The sequence below is a fragment of the Aspergillus versicolor genome (assembly GCF_001890125.1).
Source record: "Aspergillus versicolor CBS 583.65 unplaced genomic scaffold ASPVEscaffold_2, whole genome shotgun sequence".
NCBI lineage: Eukaryota > Fungi > Ascomycota > Eurotiomycetes > Eurotiales > Aspergillaceae > Aspergillus > Aspergillus versicolor.
In genome coordinates, this window is record NW_024467525.1 from 2,045,121 (window position 1) to 2,066,960 (window position 21,840).

The 21,840-nt window shown below is 51.4% G+C and overlaps 7 protein-coding genes across 7 annotated transcripts; 5 read left to right on the forward strand and 2 right to left on the reverse strand.

Moving 5' to 3' along the window:
• The first annotated feature begins 353 nt into the window (after positions 1 to 353).
• ASPVEDRAFT_470816 (glycosyltransferase family 31 protein) lies at positions 354 to 2,481 on the forward strand. The gene has a single exon (XM_040813700.1). The coding sequence runs from the start codon at positions 713 to 715 to the stop codon at positions 2,171 to 2,173; it is 1,461 nt and encodes a 486-aa protein (XP_040664316.1). The 5' UTR covers positions 354 to 712; the 3' UTR covers positions 2,174 to 2,481.
• A 622-nt stretch (positions 2,482 to 3,103) lies between these two features.
• ASPVEDRAFT_161882 (putative C6 transcription factor (AmyR)) lies at positions 3,104 to 5,674 on the reverse strand. The gene is made up of 3 exons (XM_040808593.1): positions 4,528 to 5,674; positions 4,018 to 4,468; positions 3,104 to 3,966 (listed from the first exon to the last, which is right to left on the reverse strand). The coding sequence occupies exons 1-3, from the start codon at positions 5,502 to 5,504 to the stop codon at positions 3,535 to 3,537; spliced, it is 1,860 nt and encodes a 619-aa protein (XP_040664317.1). The 5' UTR covers positions 5,505 to 5,674; the 3' UTR covers positions 3,104 to 3,534.
• A 1,334-nt stretch (positions 5,675 to 7,008) lies between these two features.
• On the forward strand, positions 7,009 to 10,139 carry ASPVEDRAFT_50237 (glycoside hydrolase family 31 protein; the record flags this gene model as incomplete). The annotated part of the gene is made up of 4 exons (XM_040814281.1): positions 7,009 to 7,730; positions 7,781 to 8,191; positions 8,241 to 8,411; positions 8,468 to 10,139. 4 exons carry the CDS (start codon positions 7,009 to 7,011, stop codon positions 10,137 to 10,139), a joined length of 2,976 nt encoding a protein of 991 aa, XP_040664318.1.
• A 56-nt stretch (positions 10,140 to 10,195) lies between these two features.
• Positions 10,196 to 12,795, forward strand: ASPVEDRAFT_471211 (alpha-amylase). Its single transcript, XM_040813709.1, has 9 exons — positions 10,196 to 10,714; positions 10,773 to 10,811; positions 10,876 to 10,988; positions 11,041 to 11,149; positions 11,202 to 11,430; positions 11,478 to 11,640; positions 11,692 to 11,838; positions 11,898 to 12,138; positions 12,197 to 12,795. The coding sequence occupies exons 1-9, from the start codon at positions 10,565 to 10,567 to the stop codon at positions 12,476 to 12,478; spliced, it is 1,473 nt and encodes a 490-aa protein (XP_040664319.1). The 5' UTR covers positions 10,196 to 10,564; the 3' UTR covers positions 12,479 to 12,795.
• A 322-nt stretch (positions 12,796 to 13,117) lies between these two features.
• On the forward strand, positions 13,118 to 13,459 carry ASPVEDRAFT_90510 (uncharacterized protein; the record flags this gene model as incomplete). The annotated part of the gene is made up of 1 exon (XM_040818750.1): positions 13,118 to 13,459. A coding segment is annotated over one exon (342 nt), but the record flags the coding sequence as incomplete, so codon positions are not given.
• Positions 13,460 to 16,344: 2,885 nt separating this feature from the next.
• Positions 16,345 to 17,421, reverse strand: ASPVEDRAFT_80200 (homeobox domain-containing protein; the record flags this gene model as incomplete). The annotated part of the gene is made up of 3 exons (XM_040816828.1): positions 16,345 to 16,497; positions 16,552 to 17,262; positions 17,359 to 17,421. The coding sequence occupies 3 exons, from the start codon at positions 17,419 to 17,421 to the stop codon at positions 16,345 to 16,347; spliced, it is 927 nt and encodes a 308-aa protein (XP_040664321.1).
• Positions 17,422 to 19,775: 2,354 nt separating this feature from the next.
• ASPVEDRAFT_471221 (uncharacterized protein) lies at positions 19,776 to 20,809 on the forward strand. The gene has a single exon (XM_040813710.1). It carries the CDS (start codon positions 19,870 to 19,872, stop codon positions 20,548 to 20,550), a length of 681 nt encoding a protein of 226 aa, XP_040664322.1. The 5' UTR covers positions 19,776 to 19,869; the 3' UTR covers positions 20,551 to 20,809.
• Positions 20,810 to 21,840: the final 1,031 nt, after the last annotated feature.

A 21,840-nucleotide genomic window follows, 5' to 3' on the forward strand; every position in this document is an offset into this window, starting at 1 on the left:
CAACGCGTCATCAACAGCCTATCCGGCTTGGAAGTTGTTTGAAGCTGTCTGCAACTGGAGCTTCGCTGGGCAAGCTGCGAGGGTCTCCAAACCAGACGGTAGGGCTGACCTCGCAATGCTCGCGAACGAGGCTGTAGCCCGTAGTCTTGCAAGCAGAACGCAGAGATCGGGCGAACTGCAATGCAAAGTCGCTGCATCAGCACCACAAGGATTAAGAATCTGACGCGCGGCTCCAACAGGGACAGCAAGTAAAAGAGGCCAGTCGTCGCCCGACACAAGCAACCTCCCGCAAAACGAGGAAGTGGATCGCGGCGCCCCCCTTTACCAGCGCTTGCTGGTCTGCAGATGATAATTCGCAGTCTGGCCGGACCCTTCGGTTCTTTTTTATCTTTCGCCCCCGTCTTCGTCCCTGGCCACTCCGTCTTCGTCCCTCCGGTTTCCTCCTCCTTACTCTCTTCCACGCCGAGAGTAATATCCTCTTGCCTCTCGCTTTTCTCTCTCTCTCTCTCTCTCCGTCTCTCCCTCCCTCTCCATCCTTCGCCCATCCTTTGCCAGTCGAACCCACCGGTCGCTACCTACCTCTCCTCGACTGCCTCTTCCGTCCCCGGCCTCCACCACCCTCTCCACCGTGCGGTCTGGCTGCTCGCGATGCGAATGCACTAGAACCGCACCCGCTATTAATACACACAATAAGTACTTTTATCTCCGGGCCATGTCCAACAAGTTCAGCATACGGGACCCGTCCCCGATGAATTCATCACGAGTTTGGAAGAAGAAGTTCGCACGCTACTTCCTCGTCGCCTGCTTGGTGGGAGCGTTCTTCCTTTTCGGTCCGCGGTTTAGACATGAACCGGACATTGTTCATATACCAGATGATCCCGCCAAGCCGAATATCACACTTACCGCTCATGTCGGCTGTGAGCCCGATTTCACCGTCCTAGAGCGCCTTGGGGTGACAAAGCTGTCTCAGTATTTGCGCCGGGAGGTGGTGGCTATCCAGTCCCCGGATAACCTACCTCTGACCCAAGCTCTTGACACTCCTTTGTTTGACCAAAGTGCCAAAAAGACATCACAGACGGCGGAGAACGCATTGCAGAGCGATTGCTCTATTGGAAACCAGATTGCATTGCGAACACCGCGCCGCACACGGCATGTGGATGGTTCCCACTTCGACTTTGGTGTTGCCACAACACTGGAAAGACTGAATGAGTCCCTCGATGCATTTACTCATTGGGCCAGCCGCACGGGAGTCCGCATCTTTGCGCTAATCGAGCCAGATAACCGGGTGCCTGAGGTGCTAGCCAAGGCGGAAGCACTTGGGATCAACCTGTCTGTGACACAGTCCAACGATGAATATCAGACCCGGTATTTTTCACTGGTTTCCCATTTGGCTCAGAACCTGCGGGAGGTAACTCGTTGGTCCTGCATTATCGATGACGACACATTCTTCCTTTCAATGCCTGCCCTGATTGAGGCTTTCGAGAAGTACGATCATACACAACCAACATATGTCGGCGGCGTGTCAGAAAGTGTTCCACAGATCGGTATATTTGGACTCATGGGATACGGAGGCGCTGGCGTTTTCCTATCTCGCCCTCTAGTTCAACGGCTGAGCGAACCCGAAGTCTTCGAAGCCTGCCAACAAATGATACACACAGGTGACCGAAGAATTTCGCTTTGTGTCTACCAACACTCAAGTGCGCATTTAACCATCGATCACCGATTGCGACAACTGGACTTCCGAGGTGACGCCTCGGGATTCTTCGAAGCTGCGAGGCAGCCGCCCCTCTCGGTGCATCACTGGAAGTCATGGTTTAATACGGATATGGCAAAGCTCAGCAAAATCAGTGAAGTTTGCGGCGAAGCTTGTCTCTTGAAGAAATGGCGATTCTCTGATGGCTGGATCCTGACCAACGGATTTTCGATAACCAAATACAGTCGAGAAATCAGCCCTGACGACATATCGATGGAGCTCACTTGGGACGGTGATCACGACCCGGACCGCGATGCATTCATGCACGAACTTGGACCTCTACGTGACAGGGACGAGGGGAAGATCAGCTATATAATGGCGGACTCGATCATGGACACGGACCAAGTCCGACAATGGTACATCCACCGCGACCCTGAAGATGGCGATCAAATCATGGAACTGGTTTGGCAAAGGCAGTGATTCCGCTTTCTCCCGTTTCTATCCATTTATTCTATCATACCCTTTCCGCAGCCAGCATCGCCGCACTTGCATAAATCGTCGACTTCATATAGACTGCAGTCTTCTCAATACCCAAAAGGGGGTAACCGCCACGGTACTAGATTATGACTTTTGATTCCATGTCTCGATGATACCGCAGCTTTTTTTTTTTTTTTTTTCTCTTTCTCTTATCCCTTTCTCTGTTCCTATTTCGCTTCGCTGTACATCTAATTCAAACGCTGCCGTCGCCCCACTGCACAAAACGTTCAAATCAGGCGCAGGGGTCGTCTTGTCTTTTCCATGGTGATGATTGAGTCGTCAACCGCAACATTAAATCTAATATGAAAATTGAAAAATTATTTGAAAATCTTTTCCAAATCCAACCGTAGACCAACTGTGAGGTCGAGGTGCCCGCAAGCCGTAACTATTGGAGATTTTTGGCCCTCGCAGCACGTCTTGAAAATGAAAGTCAAGTGTACAACTGCTGAGTGAGTGGAACAATAAGTGATCTACCAGTTACTACGTATTCTATGCTTCTAGAAAGGCAAGAATTAAAACCTTCTTTCTCTTTATTAATTACTATGACGCAGCCTAAAAGGCTAAGGAACTAGCTCGATCTCCCCACCGGCCTGTCTTTTTATCAAGAGCTGCGCACTCAAACCAGGCTTGGATCCTCGTGGACTCGATGTCGGGCCGACATAACAGTAACCGAACTAGGGTCTCAGAACCAGACTAGTATCTACGTATTCACCTTGTCAATCCCAACTTCCCAAGGTAGATGAGTCCAAGTGAAGAATTTGAGTTAAGTCATTAGGCATGCTTGACGCAATGAACGCGTGTTAATCTGACATTTTTGTCTTCCGGCCCGACTTTTTGGATTAGGGTTGGGGAATGAGGATGGAGAATGGCGGGGGAAGCTAAGGAATGGACTGGGTCCTTTAATCAGATTCTACCTTGGTTAAGGAAGTGGTTTGGGTGCCAATACTGCTAGGTGGGTTAAAGTTAAGTCATTCGTTGGATTCTCTATATGGTATTGTATGTCCGTGTTTTGTCAGGTCGTTGATCGTTCCTTGTTCATCACCGGACTAGGGATTGATGTGTAGGTATGGCGGAAGAGAGAAAAGGGGGAAATAATAGATACACGAAGAGAGAAGTGCAGGGCGTAAGTAGGTAGAAAATAGTCGAAAGGGGTGAAATATATATAGAGATGCATACAATCGGTGCATAATAATCTGAGAGTCCAGTTTCTCGTCATATATATAAAGAAATGATCATGAATATACAAGGCTGGAGAAAATGCAGCTGTATAGTAAAGAGTCGCGAGGGTCGACTCATATAGCACATCAGGTCAGCAGCCGCCCAGATTGAAACGGAAGTTCCGACGGCGTAAGTATCCCTGAGGCTGGATCATTGTTCTGATCATGAGTGCTATCAGGAGGAGATCGCATCTCCCAGGAACTGCTGGCGGTTTGGCTATTGTTATTGTTGGTTGCTTGCCATGGTGGCATAGGTGCGGATGAGGAGGTGGCGGGAAGAGGAGGGAGAAAATCGCTTATAGTAAGCGGGAAATCGAAGCCCATCATGCCTTTACATCGTTCGAGCAGTGCTGGGAAGAGGTATGATTGAGATCCACGAATTCGGGAGAGCGTGGAGAGGATGCCCCATAATAGTTCACGGGGGTCGACGGTAGACTCTGCAAGGCTGTTTGCAGCTTTGGCTGAGAGTGAGCGTGATACATCTGCGACTGATATGCCGAGGTCGAACAGCTTTTGCTCCTGAGTAAGGTATTAGACGTGCTATATAATGGGGTTTTCCATAAAACTAACCATTCCTATACCGTGTGCGTCAACAGCACCTTGTGAGGCCTCCGCGATAACAGATAACACAGCCTTCCCTACCACCACAGGAAGATGAAAAGGCAGGACGTTTTCAGTCCGTGAGCCCGGTTGGGAAGCCCGAGTCATTGATAGCTTCCACATCATAGCTTGCAGCCATTGCTGGGTAATGAGGATATCGACTTTCTGGATTTCTGAGACCCCGTCGAGCGAAATTGGTTTGCTCAGGCTTGCTTGGATCATGGAAGTAGGCGGCATTTCCGATGTTCCATCTCCCCCACCAGCTGAAACCCAGTCGTAAAGGTTGACGCTGAGGTTTTCAAAAACCCCAATGAGGTTAATGAAGCCGTACGCCATAATAGGGTCGTCCGAGCAAAGAACCTGCGGTTTATGGATGGAGGTTCGAAGCATCACCGGTCTTGCCTGCTGTAATGCGTAACCTCTAGAATATAGGGAATAAAATCAACAATGCACTTTGTCTAATTTTCGACGGCTTCATACCTTTCCGTGATGAACAGGAGCCAAAATACCCTACGTTTTTGCTCCGCCTCCTCGATATTCAATTCAGAATACGTGGATTCGCGATGGAGCCCTAATGAAAAGATCATTGACGTCGCCTGGCAGAGGTAGAACCATGCGTGATCCTGGCGATCCAGGTTGCCATATGAAGCAAATAAAAAGAATGAGGTTAAAAGACTTTCGGTGTTCATGTCTTCAATTGGATCGCAGTCTTTTCTTGCACGGACAGCCTCAGCAAGCAGTTCATCGCCAGACATTACTGAGTTTCCATCACCACCAGTCTGTAGGTGGGAGGTCTCCGAGACACCATCCAGTTTTAACTGAATGTGCGTAGCGGCGCAAAGAGAAGCCAAGAACGCATACCGCTGTGGGGAGAGGCGCTCCGGATGGTGGCAGTCTTGCTGAAGCTCCTCTTTCTGCACTACCGGCATTATAGGGAACATATATTTCAAGTAGACGTTAATGTGGGCCAAAAGCACAGGTGGGCTCAAAACTCGCGGGGAAGGATACAGCACTGCAGGAGGTGAATCCGATAGCGAATTAAAGGAGTCTGGTGAGGAAACGAGCTCTGGAGGAGGTAGTCGGGCGAATGAATCCGGGAGGTCAGGGGCGAGATATTGGGGTTCTTCCATGGTGAACGGCGGAGGTGTAGGAGAGCCACCCATCGGGTAGCTTGTAGGATCCGCATACCATTCCCTCTCTGTTGGGGACTGCTGAGGGTCACACTGAAGAAGCTGTCGCTGCCTTGCCACCAATGGATGGATGGGAGCTAGAGGGTAGAGTGTGCGAAACTTGGGGCCTTTGCGACGGAGGACATCGCTGTAGGAACAGGAAAGGAGCAGGCGCTGGCACTTGTCGCACGGAAGCTCTCGCGAGCATTTGATTTTTCTCCTCCGGCAATTGTCGCAGGCCTGTTTAAAGGACTGAGGTTTCGGAGAGGTAGGACCAGAATCCATCATTACAGATAGATGGCAGTCGGACCGAGGGGAACTGGAGTCTGGGAGTATGCGGGAGGACGAGGGTGGGGACGGTTGCGCATAACCAAAGCAATGCTAATTTGGGGCAGCCATACTGTCGAGATTGCTCTCTCGCAGAACAGTAGGAATAAGAGCACGGGGTCGCTGGAGATGAAGAACATGCAAGGGAGGTGAAAATCTGGGGAAACCGAGCGGGGGAGTCAAGAAGATAAAGATGAGCGAAAGATTATACGCAGTGACACTAAACTCCACTCGACTCCATACATGGTCACTATAGTGGCACCTGCAGCTATAGTCAGTCGCGAGGCCCCGCGTTACACCATCCAACTTTTCGGTCTCCACGGTTTAACTGGAGGCCTCGCACCTTTTCGCGTTAGTCTTGCTGGGCTCTCGCTTTCATATGCTGCGGTCGAGTATACAAGCGAGGCCTGAGCGAGCAGCCGGACTCCAAAGCCCCTGAGTCCAGGATGATTGTCTGGGATGACACCCTCAGGTAGGATGCGGTATTTTCTGGAAGGCTTCCCCTGCAGCATGGAAGGCATCTCTTACCCTGTGCAGGAATCCAAGTGCCGTTGCCATCCGGTACGAGCGCTCGCACCATGACTAGTGCACTCAAACTAGACAAGGAAAAGCGTCCTTACAAAGTCTATATCCGGCCTATCCGTAGTCTGGCTCGCTAAGATCCCATGTCGGGAAGCCGAAGGGCATACGACTTGAATGGGGCAGGACAACCGATGCAGTTGCCAGTGGCTGAGTGCGAATGCCGGGTTTATGGCGTGCAGTGCTCCACATTGCATTGCCGCCCGTGCGGACAGCTGGACCATGGATGCGCTGTTGATGTTGATGACAGTTCTGTATTCAGGCGGTGACGTTGTTGGGACTTGGACAGGCGAGATATCGAGAAACAGAGAAACAAGGAACGGGGCATCAACAGACACAGAGTGGAAGTCAGGAAGCCGAAGTGGCTCACCGGTAACTTTGGTAATATTACGCTGTTCTGGGGAGTCCCAGTCTCCTCCACTTCGCTCTCCACTCCTCCAGTCTCCCCATCTTCGCTGCTGCTCGGCCTGCTCCTTGATATCCTTCGTGTTAGCTGCTCTATTATAGGCTCGGTCTTTTATCGGAAAACCGGCCAATCACTGCCCGTTGACTGACGATCCCCAGGCTTCAGGTCTTCCTGCTTAAGCTGTGACGTGACGTGGGAGTTGCCTCGGTCTCCCCCGCATTATCAGGCTTCCAAGACTTCAAGCATGCCAGCCGTATACCAGGATGCTACCCCTCCTTGGGCGAAAAGTCGATTCACTCAGCAAACACGCCCCTTGCATTCCAGGTTGAACGGATGATCTTCACGCGCTGGGAGGGGTGCCACAACATGATCGAGACCACCAGTGACTTGTCCGACTACCTTTGGCAGTTTTGAGGATAAATAGAGGAAAGGTCGGCGTTTCTAGCTGATCATCATACGATCGGATAGAGCTTCTCCACCATGGTCGGCTTCAGGCACCTTTTTGCTGGAGCGTCACTTCCCGCCCTCGCTTTTGGCGCGGCTCAACAGGATCTCTTAAAACCCCTTTCGAACTTGGCGACCGCGACCGATACCGCCGAGCGGACTCAGTTCACTCTCGCCGACTATGTCGATGTCGGCGAAAAACTGATCGCCAATGTTGACGACCCACAAGCCGTCAACGCCCAGTCCGTCTGCCCCGGGTACAGAGCATCCAATGTGCAACACTCAACCCATGGCTTTAGTGCCAGTCTGGAGCTATCAGGAAAACCGTGTAATGTATATGGGACAGATGTCGAGACTTTGGTCTTGGAGGTGCAATTTCAGGACACAGACCGCTTAAACATACAAATCACTCCGACCTATGTGGACGCGTCAAATGAGTCTTGGTATATTCTCCCAGAGGAATTGGTGCCCCGCCCAGAAACGGTTCCAGACGCTTCGGAGTCGCACAGTGACTTCTCTGTGTCATGGTCCAATGAGCCGAGCTTCAACTTCCAGGTAACCCGAAGGGCAACCGGAGAGGTCCTTTTCGATACCGCTGGGTCTGTGTTGGTCTTTGAAAATCAATTTATTGAATTCGTGACGACTCTCCCGGAGGAATACAATCTTTATGGGCTAGGAGAACGCATTAACCAGCTGCGGCTCTTGAGGAACGCCACCCTAACCACCTATGCGGCCGACATCGGGAACCCAATTGATGAGTATGTATCTGCCAATTGGCTTTTGTCAGATGCTAATGTGGTTTAACCAGAAACATCTATGGACACCATGCATTCTATGTGGATACCAGATATTACACAGTCGATGAACAGACTGGGGAGCATACATACGTGAAGAGCAGTGAGGCCGATGCCACGCAAGACTATGTCTCATACTCGCACGGGATTTTCCTCAGGAATGCTCATGGCCAGGAGGTTATTTTGAACCCCAAAGGTCTGACATGGCGGACTATAGGAGGAAGTATCGACCTCACCTTCTACTCTGGGCCGACTGTAGCAGAGGTAACGGAGCAGTACCAACGCAGCACCGTGGGGCTCCCTGCTATGCAAAAATACGACACGCTTGGCTTCCATCAATGCCGATGGGGCTACAACAATTGGTCAGAATTTGCAGATGTCCTTGCCAATTTCGAGAAATTTGAGATTCCCTTGGAATATCTCTGGTACGCCTATTCGTTTGCGCCTCATATATTTGTTGCTTACACTACTTAGGGCCGACATAGATTACATGCATGGTTATAGAGATTTTGACAACGACCAGAATCGGTTCTCTTACAAAGACACTGAAGCCTTCTTGGATAATCTCCATGCAGGTGGACGCCATTTTGTGCCCATTGTTGATGCGGCACTGTATATTCCGAATCCCGAGAACGAATCAGATACGTAGGTGTTGGAGATACCTGTACGGAGTATATTCGTAAGCCGCTAATATTGTATAGATATGACACTTATACCAGAGGTGCCGCAAAAGATGTCTATCTTAAGAACCCGGATGGAAGTCTCTATGTTGGGGCTGTCTGGCCTGGGTACACCGTGTACCCCGACTGGCATCACTCTGAAGCGGCTAATTACTGGGCCAATGAGCTTGTAATTTGGTACGAAAAAGTCAAGTTCGACGGCGTGTGGTACGACATGGGCGAAGTATCGTCTTTCTGTGTGGGAAGCTGTGGGTCTCAGAACCGGACACTTAACCCGGCACATCCGCCTTTCAAGCTACCCGGAGAACCTGGAAACATGGTGTTTGAGTATCCCGAAGGGTTTGAGAGGACCAACGCTACCGAAGCTGCTTCCGCGTCTGCAGCTTCTTCCAGCCAGGCCGCAGCCACAGAAACTTCCACGTCTGCCACCAGCTCATACCTGCGCACATCGCCCACGCCTGGGGTCCGTAATATCAACCACCCACCTTATGTGATCAACCACGTTCAGACCGGCCATGACCTTGCTGTGCATGCAGTCTCCCCAAATGCTACTCACGTAGATGGTTATCACGAATATGACGTACACAGCCTCTATGGACATATGGGCATTCGAGCCACTTACCAAGGCTTGACACAAATATGGCCAAACAAGCGTCCATTCATCATTGCGCGGTCAACCTTTTCCGGGTCAGGGAGATGGGCAGGCCACTGGGGTGGTGACAACCTCTCAAAATGGTCATCCATGTACTTTTCGATCTCGCAGGCATTGCAGTTCTCTCTCTTCGGCATGCCGATGTTTGGAGTTGATACATGCGGTTTTAGTTATAATAGCGACGAGGAACTTTGCAACCGGTGGATGCAGCTTTCGGCGTTTTTCCCATTTTATCGAAACCATAATGCCCTTGGGGCAATTTCCCAGGAGCCTTATCGGTGGGCTTCGGTTATTGGTGCGTCCAAGGCAGCAATGAAGATTCGGTATGCCCTGCTGCCATATTTCTATACGTTGATGCAGAACGCGCACACTGCAGCCTCCACCGTTATGCGAGCGCTGGCTTGGGAGTTTCCCAATGATCCCACGCTCGCTGCGATTGACAACCAGTTCCTGGTTGGTCCGTCTATTCTGGTCATTCCCGTTCTTGAGCCACAGGTCGACACTGTTAAGGGTGTTTTCCCAGGTGTTGGACAAGGAGAAATATGGTACGATTGGTACACGCAGACTGCAGTGGATGCACAACCCGGAGTCAACACGACAATCCAAGCACCACTTGGCCACATTCCTGTTTATGTGCGGGGCGGAAGTATCCTTCCGATGCAAGAGCCGGCCTTAACCATAAGAGACGCTCGTCGGACCCCGTGGGCATTGCTAGCAGCGTTAAGTAGCGACGGAACTGCGTCAGGGCAGCTATACCTGGACGACGGGGAAAGCCTGCATCCAGAGGCTACTCTTGACGTCGATTTTGAGGCATCTGGGTCGAGTCTCAGGGTCTCAGCAAACGGCGATTGGGAGGAAGCCAACCCATTGGCAAACGTAACCATTCTGGGCGTCTTCAACGAGCCGTCCACCGTAAGTTTCAACGGCCAGCAGGTGCCTGCCGATTATGACGTTTCCTCTCAGGCTCTGTTCGTAACGGGGCTGGATAAATTTACAAAGGATGGAGCATGGGGCGAAGACTGGACTCTTGAATGGGAATGACTCGTGGTTGAGTTACAGGATGCCCGGACTCGCCGGCATTGAGAACCCGTAGGCGGGCAGTGTCCTGTTGATCTAGCGGGCCTTTCCATAGTGTTAATGCAACTTTCCTTGAACATCTTCAAGAGAAAAGGCCCCCAATCTGCTGATCGATCCCGCAAATATCCTGTCAGCAATAAAAGTGCACTGTCGCAGCGACCGCTTCCCCACTGAGGCCCCTGAATTTCCCTGGAACCATCCGCCATCATGGCCGGATCGTCGCAAACTCTCCAACCAAATTTACATGCGCACACCTAGGGCCAGACAATCGCTGGAGATTAATCGCTGCACCATCGTCAGGAGATCATAAACTATGCACATAAATACTGCAGCCATGGTCTCTCTGCTTTTCTGGCCTGGCACACAGCTATCTCTTTGCGCAACGAAGAATGCGGTCGACCCTTCTCCTCTCTCTTGCGGCGACGGCCCTGGCGGCGACTCCGGCGCAGTGGCGATCCCAGTCGATATACTTTTTACTCACCGATCGTTTCGCCCGCACGGACAATTCAACGACTGCGGAATGTGATACCAGTGTTGGGGTTTGTCTCCCCGTGAAAATAGAATGGGTCTAGACTGACGAGAGAACAAAAACAAAAGAGATACTGTGGTGGTTCGTGGCAGGGCATCATCAATCAGGTACGCTTGTTGCGCTGCGCTATGCGCTAGCAGGAGTAAGTGATGGGGTTGCTGACGAGGTCAGCTGGACTATATCCAAGGGATGGGCTTCACGGCCATCTGGATTACGCCGGTGACTGCCCAGGTTGAGGACTCTTCGAGCGGAGATGCGTATCATGGCTACTGGCAACAGGATATGTGAGTGGTTGTATATTACCTCTATACTAGGTAACGGCGCTCATCTTGGTAGATATTCTCTCAACTCTGAGCTTGGAACAGAGGACGACCTCAAAGCACTTGTGGACGCATTGCATGCGCGGGACATGTACCTGATGGTTGATGTCGTTGCCAATCACATGGTGGGTGCAATGGTCCACGACACTGCCGACATTGGCTGATTGACGACTATAGGGATCCAACAGCGCGGCCGATTCTGTCGACTACAGCGCCTTCAACCCGTTCAACTCGGAAGACTACTTCCACTCTCCGTGCTCCATTGATGACTACGACGACCAAACTCAGGTCGAAGAGTGCTGGCTGAGCACAAGTGCTGTCAGTTTGCCAGATGTCGACACTACCCGGGATGATGTGAAGACCATGTGGTACGACTGGGTCGAATCTCTCGTATCAAACTACTCCAGTAAGACCCGCCCCGTCAGTCTGTATGATCGAAGCTCACCCAACTAGTTGATGGCCTCCGAGTCGACACAGTCAGGCACGTCCAGAAAGACTTTTGGAGAGACTTTAACGATGCAGCGGGCGTTTACTGCGTCGGCGAAGTTCTCCAAGGTGATCCAGAGTACACCTGCGCATACCAGGAGGTTATGGACGGCGTGCTCAACTACCCAATGTACCACCCCAAAACGCCCTCCCTGAAGAGAAACCATTCTGATTTCAAAAGTTACTTTCCCCTTCTCAGGGCTTTCAGCTCCACGTCTGGCAGCATAAGCGAGCTATACGACATGATCAACAACGTCAAATCCACATGCGCCGATTCAACCCTGCTGGGCAACTTCATCGAGAACCACGACAATCCGCGATTCGCCTCGTAAGCTCCTCCCACCCATATCTTTTCTTAGTAATACCTACTAAGCTAGTAATAAATAGGGAAACCGACGACATGTCCCTCGCCAAAAACGTCGCCGCCTTTCTCATCTTGTCCGACGGCATCCCTATCATCTACGCCGGCCAAGAGCAGCACTATGCCGGCGGCGAGGACCCTGAAAACCGCGAGGCAACCTGGCTATCCGGATTCGACACATCAAGCGAGCTGTACAAGCTCATCGCCTCGTCGAATGCAGTCCGCAACCAAGCCATCTTCCAGGATGACGGCTGGGTTACTTATAAGGTACCAACTATGCAAACCTTGTCCTTTCTTTCTAGTCGGCTACTAACGTCCTTGCCAGAACTACCCAATTTACCAAGACGACTCATCTCTAGCGATGCGCAAGGGCAACAACGGAACACAGGTGGTCACTGTTTTCACGAATGCCGGGTCCGAAGGCAGCGAGTACACGCTTTCTCTTCCCGATACGGGATATGAGGCCGGGGCTAAGCTAACGGAAGTCCTGTCGTGCACGAACGTCACTGTGTCTGATAACGGGGAGGTTCCTGTGCCGATGAACAGCGGGCTGCCGAGGGTATTTTACCCAGCTGCGAAGTTGCAGGGGAGTGGAATTTGTCAGTGATTTGGATTAAATGTCCATTACCTATAGAAGCGATGGGATATTATAAATACCTATCTATATATATATGTAGACTTTAGATTTTTGGTATTTTTTTTTTTTTTTGGCTATTATTGTGCAAGTAACGAATAAGTGTTTCCAACTATCTCTCAAGTTCCATTCACTAAGTAGGTACCCTTCCTCTAATTGTAAGAACCCTCAAGTCTCCAATGAGGAAGCTCGCTTATGTAGTCTCTCTCCATCAACAACGCCCGCGCTTATTTAGCTTCGGTGGTTGGCCGACGCGCCAGCACTTCACTGGATGATGCCTTCTTTCAATCTCACTTCGCTTGGTTTCCCTCAGCTGTCGCGAATTGCGGGGCAATCGTCCGTCTTAAATGAAATCGCGGGGTCCGCTCTCACTGCTTATCTATCGCGCACTCCACAAGAACTCGCAGTTGAGGCGGCTGGGAACGAACGCGCCATTTCATATGGGTTCTACTTAAAAAAGTACAAAGTAAGCACCATAACAACACCACAAGTTGCAAATCCCGCTCGTCCGAAGTGAGCTGAATACACTGAATTAACCAACTAACCACGCATACAGGACACTCAAAACTCTACAACTACTACGGAGTACAATAATAACTAAACAAAATGACAACCCACGAACTCTACATCCCCATCTCAGGCCCAGGCCTAACTCCCCAATCCCGCTCGCACTGGTCCTTCCTCTTACGCACCCCAGGCAAGACCTACGGCGACCTCATGCACGTCCAGATCATCGACCTCGACAGACTCTGGTACCAGTTCGACAGCAGGGAAGGGGTGGACCTGACCACGCTCCAGGCGGAGGGGATGGTCAAGATCACGGATCTGAGCGCGGAGCAGCGCCGGCGCGTGCTGAGTGTGATCCGGGTGGAGGCGGCGCCGAGAGATGGCAAGAGGAAGTGTCAGGAGTGGGTTGTTGATGCGCTGGTTAGTCTGGAGGTTGAGGAGTTGGTGCCGGATGGGACGGCGGAGGTTTGGAGTGGGCTTGTTGGGAGGGGGATGGGGGAGGTTAGGGGCGCTTTTATGGAAGGGGAGGGGAGGTGGGTGTCGTTGAGGGGGTTGTAGCTTATATGATGATGATGATGATGGTGGTGGTGGAGAGGGAGGTCAAAGGTACTTTTGTTGCACTACATATCAAGCCGAACTATTTCATGACTTAGCAAGCCCATGCATGCTGATATTTACGCATTCAAACAGGCGGTGATCTGTATACAGACTGCATCTTCCTCACCGTATCGCCGGGTCTGCCGTTGGCACTGACACCGACTGACAATCCAACGCAAAGTCAAAGAAGGAATTTCAAGGAGCAGTGGGGAAGAAGCGGATATATAACCCCCAGCCTACCATGTCCACCTGCATCTGGCATTTCCAGCTTTCCTGGTTTTCGGCTCGCCTGGCATGTCAGGGGACAACGCAAGGTATGGACTAGTGAATAACGGTGGCAACTGCCCCAAACGTTAATTCGGTTGCCTGTTCGAGTGTCCACTCTGAATATTTGCCTATTCCAGTAAGTTTGGTGTTATATATACTTTTGTTGTGGCTATGAAGGGTGAGGCTATACTTGTGCCGTGGCTTGTTGATATAACCCTAGATTTTAGTGCCACCATTTAAAGTGCCACCAGCCCGGGAGAGCCCGGCCCCTCCAATTGAACTTGCCTGAAGAATCTCCCGTTTTGTCGGTGCCGCTGCCAATGTCAAATTCAATCTCAACGCCACTGTCAGTGCGAAGCTAGGGGCCACGCCAGATGCCGTCACATTTGCCACCGAGCAAACCAACCACTCCCACAAGTAGCAGCAGCAATAGTCCCTTGCGCAAAGGGTGACATTGATCTTCAATCTCCATATCCCGAGTCCACACCGCATAGGTCCCACTCTACCGGTTTCAGAATCCAGATACCAAGAATGCTGGGGACCCGGGCAACGGATCGGTAACGCACCCTCCCCCTTGCGTGCTGCAGTGATTGACTGCACGTTCAACAATCAGACTCGGCCCCAGGGGGCGGCTAGCCTGCGGCCCTGCGCCCGGTCCATCCCATTTTCCAGATCCCGTAAGTACGTGGCCGAGCCTGAGGTGTCAGTTGTCGCATTCCGATTAGGTAGTGGAGGGGCATACCGCCTGGATGCCGGGGAGGAAAGTTAAGTTTGGACCCGGCGTCCGCGGACGGTCTCCTCCCCACATCCCCAGGCTTGTACGTATTGATCTCCCTGTCGCCCAGCCTGCTGGGACTGCAGACGTACTACTGGGAGCTTCGAGTCGAGTCTGTGCGAACTGCGAACTGCAGACTGCGGACTGCGGACTGCGGTTCCGCTGCGGTTCCGTGTGAAGGGTGCATTCTTTGTCTCTCGACTCGGGACTCTCCCACCCCCTCTCCGCTATTGCCTTGCCTTGCCTTGCCTTGCCATGCATGCGTGTTCACTGCACTGCAGGGTAGCATAGATCCTAACCAGAAGAAGCTATCGTTGCGTAGGAGGCAGGCATCCCAAAGTGGGAATTTGAAAGAGCCTATGAATACAGATACAGTCAGTAATCATTCATGGTTGTTCACTTTCAGAATTACCAAGAGCAGTTCGAGAGCAGGTCCGGATACGGGGTCCTCGAGTCACAAAGCCTCACCCAAGATTAAGGTTCAGAAACCAACAGAACGGGACCTGCCATCGGCAATCGTAGCCAGTTTCCACATGCAAGCCTGGATGGCACGGATATCGATCCTCCTCCAAGGAGTCTAGGAGAAAGTGAAAGCTGGATCTCACAAAGAAAAAGCGATCGGGAATCTCTCGGCGTCAGCGATCCGATGGGCGATCTTCGCTAGTGACGACTTCGCAGTAACGCACTAGCCCGACTAGGCAGGAGTCCCCCAGGCCGCTGGTCGTCTGTTTTTTTTTTTTTTTTTGTTCTTTTTTTTTGAGATATAAGAAACTCGCCCTAAACAAAGAAAGAAATCTTGATCGCCGTTTCCTGGCCTGTCATTGGAGGATCGGGGATCTCGATACAAGTGGAGGGTGTTCGTGGTGAACTGACAGCCAGCTAACAAAGGATGCGCCGATGACACCTGACTTAGTGGCCTGGAGTGAAGTGGCCGGTTCACCGAAAACTGTAATACCTTCTGGCAACGGAGGTCTAAACGGGAGTCAACTGGACATGACAGCTCTGGCTTCCACCGAGTCAGGCGTGATCGTACCTTGCGTCGGTTCACCGTAACTTGTTCGTGGTGGTGGCAACCATGGTTCATTCTCGCTCTCCCTCACCAATGTGTGCCACCGGAAGTCTCTTCGACAGGGACCGGTCCCTTGAATGCAAATCATCATGACTTCATTTGCCATCTGATCTACTGGTAGATGTGGTTGGGTGGGAAGTACCGTCAATGAAAAGTCTATGACATGGTCGCATAATCATACTTATACTGTACAGGTTGTAGTAATAGAACTTCAAGAAATGGAACAGATGGCAATAAATCCAAACAAGAGGAAATAACAAACACCTAACCCCCTCAGATGCATCGACAATTATTAATAGAAAAAAGAAAAGAAAAAGAAAAAAGGAAATCTTCCGGTATGCGCTGAAACGTAACATTCCAAGTCCAAGTTGTCCATGCAAAGCGCGAAACTCAATCTGAAAACAAACAGGGTATCAAGGTGTGTGCATCACTCGATAAAGTGGTCTTAGATCCTGAGCAAGGAAATAAAGAAATAAAGGAAATAAATGGAAAAAAGACATCGTATCGTGTCTATCCAGTTTGGCCCCGTAACTCGTAATGTAGATGTACCTAGCGGCGGCGGCGTCTAAGTTGAGATGGCCGTGATATCCTGTTTCCAATCTAGCGCTGAACTCATAATACTGTCTAATGTCTCCACTGGGGCGACGAATCGGACGGTGTTTGTTCCAGGTCGCTCAGAGGAGACTGTCTTTGATCTGTTTCGCTTCCACCGGTTCGCATTTGATTCCGCAAGGCAGGGAGTTGGCGTCTCCTCGCGTTGATGAACCAATTGCTGATCTAGTAGATGTTAGTCTGATCCAAAGAAACGCAGTTTTAATTGATTTGAAGTACCTGGCTGATTGTGAGATTTGTGCGGGTCATGAACATCTGCTTGTCCTCTTCACTGGGATAAGGATGGTCCAAGTGCTCGTGAAACCACTTCTTGAGGATCTCAGTGGTGGGCTTAGGGAGGTTCCCACGCCTGCGCTTGTTCTTCGAGTCGATGGGGTCGCCGAGAATGCCAAAATTCGACTGAGGCCCATGCGATAGCGCTTGTGGAGAGGCGTGTTCGGGATCACTCTGGTAAGCCATCGGCGGGTAAGGATATCCCATCTGGCCATGCATAGGCGGCGCACTCCTGTAAGCATCGGTGCTTATTCGGTCGCTCCTCGGTCCTGGCATGTGCGAGGTTGGCGGGTATCCGTGAGGCATGGCCGTCATCTCCGGTCGTGAAGCGCCCCTGGGATCTGGGTAGCCACCCATCCCACGCTCAGGATACGACTGTAGGTCGCGAATTGGAGGAAGCATGGGACTCGGGCGCGAACCGTAGCGCGACGTAGCATTGGTGGCGCCTGGAACGTGCGCATGATCCCTGGTGTGGTGGGAGTCGGGCCTTGAACCTGGGTAATCACGGAGATCGAACTGGGATTTGAACGAAGAAGAAGCGTAGGGAGGACGAAGGCTGGGTGTCACATCGTGGGATGATGTTGGACGCTCGCGCGGCTGTCGGGACGGATAGTATGAGGTCGACTCGATTTCTTCGTGTAGGTGTGGCGGAAGCAGCTGTCAAGACACAGTTTTAGTATACTTACTTCTTTGTCCCCCCACTCGTTGACATGGGGAGAAAACAGAAATTGATCTTTTTTTTGTTTTTCTTACCTCGCGAAATGACGGAAGGGCTTGGTTATCGGCTGGTAGCCCGCTGGCATATGAGATGGCCATTTTGTTGTTAAAACCCCCACTTTGGTCACGGTCCTGGGACATAGACGACAAGACACCTAGCAACTAGACGAGCAACCGAAATTGAGGAACCAGAGAGTCGGCAAATATGGATGGTAGGAAGGTTAGAGTTGAATTGCGATTGCACAGCAGAAGCCGACCCGCGGCTTGTACACAAGAGCGTTTTGCTGTACAACCCGAAAGGTGAGATAGGTATGGCGAGATAAAGTATGGCGGAGAAATGGCGGAGGTGGACACTGGAGATGCGAGAAGACGGAGGGAGAAGCAGTAGCTTTAAAGACCAGACGATACGATGGGTCCAAGAGGGAGAAGAAGGGGGTGAGTGTCAGGGCAGGCACTAATGGGGTAGAGTGGAGGGAGACAATGAGGACAAGACAATATAGAGCACAGAGCACAGAGGGAGCCGTCCGTTAAAAGGACTCGAGTGCTCGACCTGACGATGACGATGGAGCAACAGCCAGTGAATGAATGGCTCAACCAAGGTTATGCAAGGAAAGGAGGATCCAACAGCTTTTGCTGGCAGCGCATCCCAATTATTCTTCAATCTTTCTCTCCGACAGGAGGCACTACTCTGCTTCTAGTTCCCTTCCTGATCTGCCCTCACGAGGTGCCTTTCGCTTCTCGCTTGCTGTTCTTCTGTTCTAACTGTTACTCTTCCCCATGCCATCCTGAGAGCAAACGAAATTAAACTGAAAAGGAAAATAAAATAAAAAAGAAAAATACAGCCAAATAAATCCAAAATAAGCCCAAAAAGGAATTCGATATTTGAAATTGTTAGCGTCAGACCAGCATCTCTGGAACGCTAAAGACTTCAGTCCGTCATTCCTGTCCAGTTCCAGTTGCAGTCCCAGACCCAGTACCATGATCCATGGCCCAAGGCCCATAATCCAGAATCCACGGCCAGCAAGAACAGGGGGGGAGATCCGAGAGGAAAGCCGCCGATCCCAGAGTGGGTAAGAAATAATTGACGGTGGAGCCAGTGCCAGTCGCAGCTTCCTCTTTCCTTTCCTTTATTTTTCGACGCTCGTTTTCGGCCAGCAGAATGAGGGGAACATTCCTGATTCATTCAGTAATAATCCTCCGGCCTCAGCGGGCTGGCCTGGCGGTTCCTTTCGCCTGGAACCTCAGAGGAGGCTTGCCGTGACAGATCTGCCAAGTGCTGCTGGGATGGAGATGAACGGTTCATCGGCCATCCCATGACCAGCAGGCAGACACTGATAGACGAGAGTCCTCTGACGCCCGTCGCACTCCTCGAGGCTCGAGCCTGCATCGAGTATCGGGTATCAACCTATTATTGCTGCCGTTGCCAAACACTACACCCCCTCCGTTTCATCCCGTTCATCCCGTTCGTCCCGAGATCTCTCCCCTCGCAGAAGATGCACTGATACTGGGTCGCAGCTGCGTTTCTTTTTCCAGCCCATCCCTTTTTGGTCTTCTGCAGCGACAGCTGTGGCTCCAGTTCGGGCTTTTCTTGTCCTGAAGAACCCAAATGGAACCCGGGTTAAGCAGGTCAGCCAACCCTTGTGACCGTTGCTCCTACTTTCCCTCCTTCATAGAGTTCCCTCACACACGAGCCCACTTCCTGGCGGCTCCATACTCGCCCCCCCAGAAGGAGAACGCACTACCGTAGACGTACTAGCTGCCAGTCCAGATTCGCCCCCGGCCGAGTCAAAACATAGCTGAAACTGGTGCTCTCCAGCTCAGTGGCTACAGATCCGATCAAGTAAACTTCCAGAATGGAGCTAATTTGCTTCTGGTTTCCAGTCCGTCTGCGATACGATGATAGCACTGCCCCCAAGAAGCTCTCATCCTGTCGTAGTCAGCTTTAATTAGGCCCCTCTTCTGTCGTGACTCGTGAGGTATTTCAAAGTTCGCTTTCTTGCGACATTCCCCATATGGATCGTAAATTCAAGCCCTTTTTTTTTTTTTTTTTTTTTGCCACTCTGACGGGGGCGCCCCATCTGCGTGCTCAAATCGACGCTCCAACCCGCCTTCTGCTATGAATAGCCCATCGCTTATTAACTGTGAATCTCCCGAGAAGGGTGGAGTAACTGGGCAGATGTTGCAGGGACCCCCCCTGCGTTGGAACTTGGAGCGAGGTGAAGTCCTTGGACTGTTGGGGAATCGAAACTCGGACCACACTGATCATCCTAGGAACACGTCGTGCAGGCAACAATGCGCGATCACAGAGAGAAAGGCAAAGATTCTTGTTGGACTGTCACTTTGCCTGAGCAGGGATTAGCCCGTCAAGGTATTTGAATTCTGGGTTGAAGATTCCAAGCGAATCAAATCAAAGGAGAAGACCAAAAATTGAAAAGTGAAAGCAAAAGGGTCCAGCCAGTGGGCAAATCACGGACACTGCGTGACTGCACAGGTGCAGGGAGGGAGCAGATCAACCAGCCTTCGGATCCACAGTGTGGTCGTGTCAGAATGTCACAGCATATCACAAACGCAGCCGGGATTCCAGATTTCCATAGCTTATCCCAGCCCCAGCGCAGCCAGGGAATCAAGGAGGCCCATAATTCATGGAGTGGCATCAGTGCAGTCCCCAAGAGGCGAGGTGACGGCAATGGCGCTGGGCCCGCGTCCTCCCGCTGCAAGGCCATGATGGGAGGTCTGGGTTTTCGATCGAATCGAGGCATCTCAGATCGATCTCTAACATCAAACGGGAGTAAACGAGGAAATGAAGGACGCAAGATGGGAAGAAATCGCTGCGTTCACTGGGCCTTGGCTCTGGGGCCAAAGCCAAACTTTAGGAAATTGATTTCAATTTCCTGGTCAGGAAAAGACCGATCGCCCTCTCCACTCCTTTTTTTTTTTTGTTTTTTAACTTCTTTTGAAGATAGACCTCGGGATGCGGGATGTATGCCAGCAGCTGCACACTCCAAATTGGACTCTCAGGACTTTCAATCGCCCCGAGGCAAGTCACCACTACTCCAGGAAATGATCCACGTCTTACCCCTCTCCGAGATTCTGGACAGTCGGAGTCTCTCCTTTCTACTCAAGACTCGGAGAAAAAAGGCTGATCGCCGAGAGATCATTCTGTTGTTGGTCAAATATGGATCTCGTCTGACGTGGGGTACTTCAGATCCAGACACCGAAAGCCAATAATTGGGGAGAAGAATCCCAAAGCGATCAACACCAAAAAGGTAACGACCGCGATACTGGACGTGCTACAGGACAACACCAGGAAGCTGGAAAACCAAAGCAATAAAAGCGGATTAGTCTATCTCTGTCATTGGCGGGTTCAGGCATACAACCCGCACCCCATGCATATGACATCTCAGGTGTCACCGAGAGGCGGTGGTGGCACAGGCAGACAAGACGGCAAGGCCGTCGTCCCCAAAATCGAGTTCCTGTGGGAGAGAAAGCTTGGATAAGCTCAGAGTCGGATTATAAGCGGAACCGGAAGGCGAAGGAAGTCCTGCCAGAGCTGGGTTCCTGGTAACTTGGCCGCTGGATGACTGGGTAAGATTTGGTTGACCCCCCAAACTTTAAGATCCATAAATAGGGAACCACTTGAAGGATGAGCGACCACGAGCATGACAGCCTGACAGTCAATTGGGGTTGCGCACCCCGCTGCATCGACATTGGTCGAAATATCAGGAGATGCACCAGTCAATCGTTGTTAGCGGCCCTGACAATTCCACGAGGGAACGAGCTGATCATGTTTAGCATCGCTGCCATCATTATTTGGTACATGACTCAGTCGGCCAGCCAGGGGCGATGACAAGCTCCACTTGGTGGGTCGATCGAGAGCATCAGCGCGGAATCCATGATTCATAGCGTTCTGAATGGACCGACTGCCTGGAATGTGGGTGGAAAATCATGCTGTCTACTTAACAATCAAATCATGCTGACAAGACCCCGGGTTGTTCCTGTAGAGATGTGTGAAGGCGGCCGTCTTTCCATGGATATCGCCCGGAGCCGCGCTGTCTTCTGGCTGAACCGTCTGGTTGCCCAAGCCACAAAATACTCGAATGGGAAGGGGAAGCGCGTCTCGAGGGCCACGACATCCAGATCAAACTTTGTTGGATCTCGACGAATTATTTAGCCTCAGACTTCGAACTATTGCCGGAGTGGCCTCTCGCGTGCACACTAGATTAGGCAAATCCTCCTCGTGGACCAAGATCCGCACGGAATGATTCGCCGGCGCCGACAAGCCAAAATTTTTGACAACTTGAGACGCCTGTCACTGGGGACGGGCCACTCTTGTTTCTGGTAACCAATCTGAGAGACCGAGTTGTAAGCACCGCCGCCTTTGAATCTCGGTTCAGAGCCACAATGCTTCAAAAACAGTGGCAAATCTCGCACTCTCTGGAGCCTGGGGCCCGAGAGGATGACGCCGGGCGTATCTGCGTATTGCAGGGCCACAGTGACGATGTGGCAGGATTGGCGTTT

Excerpts from the sequence above, each read along its gene's own strand:
- ASPVEDRAFT_471211 (XM_040813709.1), top strand. The coding sequence starts at position 10,565 with ATGCGGTCGACCCTTCTCCTCTCTCTTGCGGCGACGGCCCTGGCGGCG. Across the intron at positions 10,812-10,875 it reads GGCAGGGCATCATCAATCAG|CTGGACTATATCCAAGGGAT; the intron begins GTACGCTTGTTG and ends TGACGAGGTCAG. Across the intron at positions 11,150-11,201 it reads ATGTCGTTGCCAATCACATG|GGATCCAACAGCGCGGCCGA; the intron begins GTGGGTGCAATG and ends TGACGACTATAG.
- ASPVEDRAFT_161882 (XM_040808593.1), bottom strand. The coding sequence starts at position 5,504 with ATGATGGATTCTGGTCCTACCTCTCCGAAACCTCAGTCCTTTAAACAG. Across the intron at positions 4,469-4,527 it reads CTCCTGTTCATCACGGAAAG|AGGTTACGCATTACAGCAGG; the intron begins GTATGAAGCCGT and ends CCTATATTCTAG. Across the intron at positions 3,967-4,017 it reads ACGCACACGGTATAGGAATG|GAGCAAAAGCTGTTCGACCT; the intron begins GTTAGTTTTATG and ends TACCTTACTCAG.
- ASPVEDRAFT_471221 (XM_040813710.1), top strand. The coding sequence starts at position 19,870 with ATGTCACAGCATATCACAAACGCAGCCGGGATTCCAGATTTCCATAGC.
- ASPVEDRAFT_470816 (XM_040813700.1), top strand. The coding sequence starts at position 713 with ATGTCCAACAAGTTCAGCATACGGGACCCGTCCCCGATGAATTCATCA.